Source organism: Artibeus jamaicensis, unplaced genomic scaffold (assembly GCF_021234435.1).
Source record: "Artibeus jamaicensis isolate MK-2021 breed Jamaican fruit bat unplaced genomic scaffold, CSHL_Jam_final contig_1132, whole genome shotgun sequence".
Lineage (NCBI taxonomy): Eukaryota > Metazoa > Chordata > Mammalia > Chiroptera > Phyllostomidae > Artibeus > Artibeus jamaicensis.
In genome coordinates this window covers 71695-76527 of record NW_026521221.1, presented here as the reverse complement: position 1 = coordinate 76527, position 4833 = coordinate 71695, and the positions used below count along the sequence as shown (strand labels likewise).

Below are 4833 nucleotides of genomic sequence, written 5' to 3'. Positions count from 1 at the left end.
GGGACAACTGTAATAGCATAATCAATAAATATGTATATACATATGTATATATATATATATTTAAAAAAGAAGTCTGCACTCTTGTGTGTTTCCAAAAATTTCTTGGAATATAACTATTACTCTTTAGGACTTTAGGGTCAAGACTATTATAACCTTTGGTTTACAAATACTTTATATGTGACTCTCTTTTCAAAAATGAATGTTCCCCACTCATGAGAAAGAAATAAAATGAATTCAATAGCAGTGTGTATAATCAAATTAAAGTAGAACAAACAAGAGCTTCTCTCTGAGTCCGACCATCAATTATCAATGAGGGTTCTTCATCATACAGGCATAAGTTAAGAGATCTTCCTATAATTCACTAGCTGTCTGCATACTCTCCTCATTGCCACCTTCATTTCTTGATTCCTGAATGTGTAAATGACAGGATTCAGGAGAGGAGTGAGAACTGCGTCAAAGATGGCCAAAAACTTATCCAGATGTGTGGAAGGAGATGGCCATATGTAGAAAAATATCAGAGGACCAAAGAACAGGACTACCACAGTAATGTGAGCTGACAGTGTGGACAGAGCCTTGGATAAACCAGCTGAAGAGTGTTTCTGAACAGTGAGAATGATGACGATATAGGAAATTATCAGTATAAGGAAGGAGCCAACAGAGACGAATTCATTGTTGGCCATGATCATGAACTCTAATTGGTATGTGTCTGTGCAGGCAAGTTTAATGAGCCGAGGAAGGTCACAATAAAAGCTGTCCAGAACATTAGGACCACAGAAAGGTAATTTTACCACAAAAGCCAATTGAACCGTGGAGTGGATGAGGCCAGTCATCCAGCCAGTCATTAAAAAGTAGATGCACATTCTTGGGCTCATAATGGTCAGGTAGTGAAGAGGCTTACATATGGCAACATATCTGTCAAAGGCCATGGCTATGAGCAGCACCATCTCCACACCACCAATGACATGAATAAAGAAGATTTGAGTGATGCAGCCACTAAAGGAGATGACTTTACGCTTTCTGAAAAGGTCATAAATCATCTTGGGAGAAGTGAGAGAAGAAAGTCCTAGGTCAATGAAGGAGAGATTGGCCAACAGAAAGTACATGGGTGAGTGTAAGTGAGGGTCAGAGGTCACAGTGAGCATAATGAGGGAGTTTCCCATCATGCTTGCTGCATAACATGTAGAGGAAAACACAAAGAGGAGAAGTTGGATCTCCCAGGAATCAGTGAGTCCCAGGAACACAAACTCTGACACAGCAGAGTGATTTGCTCCATCCATTGGCTTTGTCAGTCTTGCTACCTGAAAATATAAATTGTGATAATTATGTAATAAATTAGGAGAGAGATCAGAGTTAGGAAAGCCTTTCTCTACTTTAACATTAAAACTGACCTAATATGCCCAGGGCCTTTGAAATGTTATCACAGAGGAATTGGTGATTTTCACAATGAGTCGTTTTCTACTACAAAGTTGTCCCTCCACTTAATATTCTCTGCTTCTTCCCAGAGCTAATGCTGTGATATTACTCATGATACAAGATGATCAATATGAGTAATAGGAATTCAACCTTGAACCTTTTAATTTTTGCTTCAAAACTAATACCTGTCCCCAGTCACATAGAACTAATTACTGTTGTAATCCCTTCCAAGCCTATAAACCTTTATCTGACAGACCCTTGTTTTCTTCCTTCCCAGTTCCCACCTCTGAGAACACATTCATCTTAAATATTATTTCATTTTTACCACACCTATGAAGTCTTGTTTTATTAGTATTAGTATAACCATCAGGCTTTCTCCTCATTTGATATATCCCTCTGCTTTTTCCTAGGGTAGATACTGCGATGTTCTTTATTAGATATAAGATTAATCAATGTGAATAATTAGAATTCAACCTCAAATTCTTTTGATTTTTGGTTCAAGATTAATATATCTTGGCTTCAGTCACACAAAATGCTTCACCGCTTAACTGTTTCATCCACCCCCAAGACCACCCACCTTGTTTTGACAAACAGACCCTACCTCCTAAAGCCCTACCACTGGAACATATTTATCTCCAAGATTCATTAAACTTTGATATATATCTGTGTGGTCTTGCTTTATCTTACCAGTGTTTATTTTGCTATTGCTCATATGTTAGTAAATTGAGTATAGTTCTAACTGTACTGTAACCTTCTTGAAGATAGATATTATAACTTATATTTGGATTCCCTAAAGCATGAAAAAGTAGTCCACACCGTGGTATAGGTCCATGAACTGTTACCAGTTTGCATCATACTCGGTGCCATTTTACATAACAGCAAAATCCAGGTGTATGATTTCATATTTACTCAAGTATCATCCCATGAAGGACTGGGGGAAAAACTAATTTTTCACCAAAAATAATTTGAGAAGCACTGCCCTAGAGCACTTAACATATGACCTTAGAAGCTTAAACCTATGAAGGGCATCATGGTGAAAAGCCTTTTGTTTTTAACCTCTGTGGAAGGACTTATCACATTATCTTGTAATTTTAGTTTTATTTAGAAAGGCAACAAAGCATAATGGAAAGAATATGAAGTTTGGATTCAGAAAACCAAGATTTATATTATGATTTAACCACTGACAATCTGATTTGGGGTGAGTTAGTTGAATTCTTGAACCTCAGTTTATCTATGAAATTGCAATGAATAACATTAACTCCTCAGAGCAAGTTGTAGGAATAAAATGATTAAAGTTTTATAATTGTAGATTTAATATGTAGGCATTCATATGTAAATGTTCATTTTACTTCCCTGTTTTTCACTTTTCCATTATAGTGCTCAACACATGAGGTAAATAAATAATAAAAAAAATAAAATGATGTTGGCCAGCAGAATTCTATATCTAGAAATATTTCAATAATATATTATAATTACCTCTTTGTATGCAAAAAAGATAACAACATTCATACTCTTTTAGTGATTAAAATAAAAGTCATCCTTTGATTAAAGAAGAATTTCTCTCATTCCTTTTTAGTGTTTATTACAAATGTAATTAATTGTTTTTTTCTGTGTTCTCTCTTTCTTCTTTTTATTAAATTTATTAGGACGACATGGTCAATAAAATTATATAGATTTCAAGTGTACAATTTATGGTATATCATCTGTATATTACATTGTATATTTACTACCTTAAAGTCAAATCTTTCATCACCATAAAATTGACCCCCTTAATTCTTTACTACCATCCCACTTCCTTTCCCTCTGGTAACCACCGTACTGTCATCTGTGTTTATGAGTTTTTGTTTGTCCTGTTTGTTTATTTGTTATTTTCCATATCATATCTCACTTATGAGTTGTTCTCCAATCTGATGAGACTGCAACTCCCATAAAGGTAAGGAATCCATCTGTCTTACTATTCAATGTATCTTAAAACTTAGAATCACACCAGGTACATAATAAGGATATGTAAGTATTTCAGGAAGTAAATATCTGCTGAAAGATAAAATAGGGTGTATTTGGCCAATTCAAAATATATGGATGTATGACTGATTATATAATTAATGAATATCAGTAACAAAACTTCATAGTTCCTAAGCAATAGAAAATAAAGGATTATAAAATGAAAAATAAACATCAGTCAGAGAAAAACAAATACCATATAATTTCACTTATATGTGCAATCTAAAGAAAAACATAAATGAACAAACCAAATTGAAACAGACTCATAGATACACAGAACAGATTGATGGTTATCAGAGGGGAGGAGGGTCAAAGAACTAGGTGAAAAAAAAGGTGAAGGAATTGAGAAGTACAGATTGGTTTTTACAAAACAGTCACAGAGATGTAAAATGCAGCACAGGGAATATAGTCAATAATATTGTAATAACAATGTGTGGTGCCAGGTAGGTAATGGGAATATGAGGGAACCAGTTTGTGAAGTATACAATTGTGTAACCACTATGTTGGACATTTGAAACCAATACAAAATAATATTGAATATAAACTGTGATTGAAAAGTAAAATTTTTAAAATGTGAAGAAGAATTAGGGGAAAAGAAAACTAAATGAGATTAAAAGGATGAAGAAATTGGAAATGTGTATAATAAAAAAAGAATAAAGCTTCCTTTAAGTAAAAGGTACTTTTACTTACATCTCCAGGTGTCTTTTAGGTGCCAAGGCTCTTAGAAGAGTTTCTTTGTAAACTTTTTCCAGGTATACATAATGGGCTATGAATCTATTAGCCTTTTGACTCTCCAATCCCTATCAAATAGGTAAGGACTGGGAATTTTAGAAAAAGTGAACTTAAACTGAAATGAAATATAAACATGGAAGCTGGATATACCAAAAGCATGAGAATATACCCGTTCAAATGTTAGAAAATGTAAAAACGGGAAAGGTTTGGGTCCTCACATACTTTAAGTCACTTGAGTCAGAATCCAAACCTCAGTTCACAGCAAAAGTCAGAGAGGTTTCCAAGCGGAGACACAAGAATATGATGTTTATTTACCTAAAAATTATCGAATACTCATAAAGAAAAGTCCTGCATAATGGTGTTCTGAAATCATTTCTTCTTATAGATTGGCTATACTTTAAAATGACTTTTCTTAAACATATAATTATAGTCATAATTTTAACTAATTTAATATTCATGATGCGACAGACAGGCCTAACTCTTTGCCTTCTGTTGTGATTAATCTTTTTTTCTTAGAGAATTGAGAATTGATTAATTCTCCAGATTTCTAGATATTTAATCCTTATGTATGAAGAAAATATTGGTAACTGGGGTTTTAACTGAGCTTGTAAGAGAGTCATCAAAATGAACACAGCCAGTTGTTAGGTTTGAACAAGGTACTAATGTAAAACATTGCTCAATTTAAAA

General features: G+C 33.9%; 1 protein-coding gene across 1 annotated transcript; it reads right to left on the bottom strand.

The window, feature by feature from the left end:
• Positions 1–338: 338 nt before the first annotated feature.
• LOC119040262 (olfactory receptor 4F3/4F16/4F29-like) lies at positions 339–1283 on the bottom strand. The gene has a single exon (XM_037133179.2). It carries the CDS (start codon positions 1275–1277, stop codon positions 339–341), a length of 939 nt encoding a protein of 312 aa, XP_036989074.2. The 5' UTR covers positions 1278–1283.
• Between the last annotated feature and the right edge of the window lie 3550 nt (positions 1284–4833).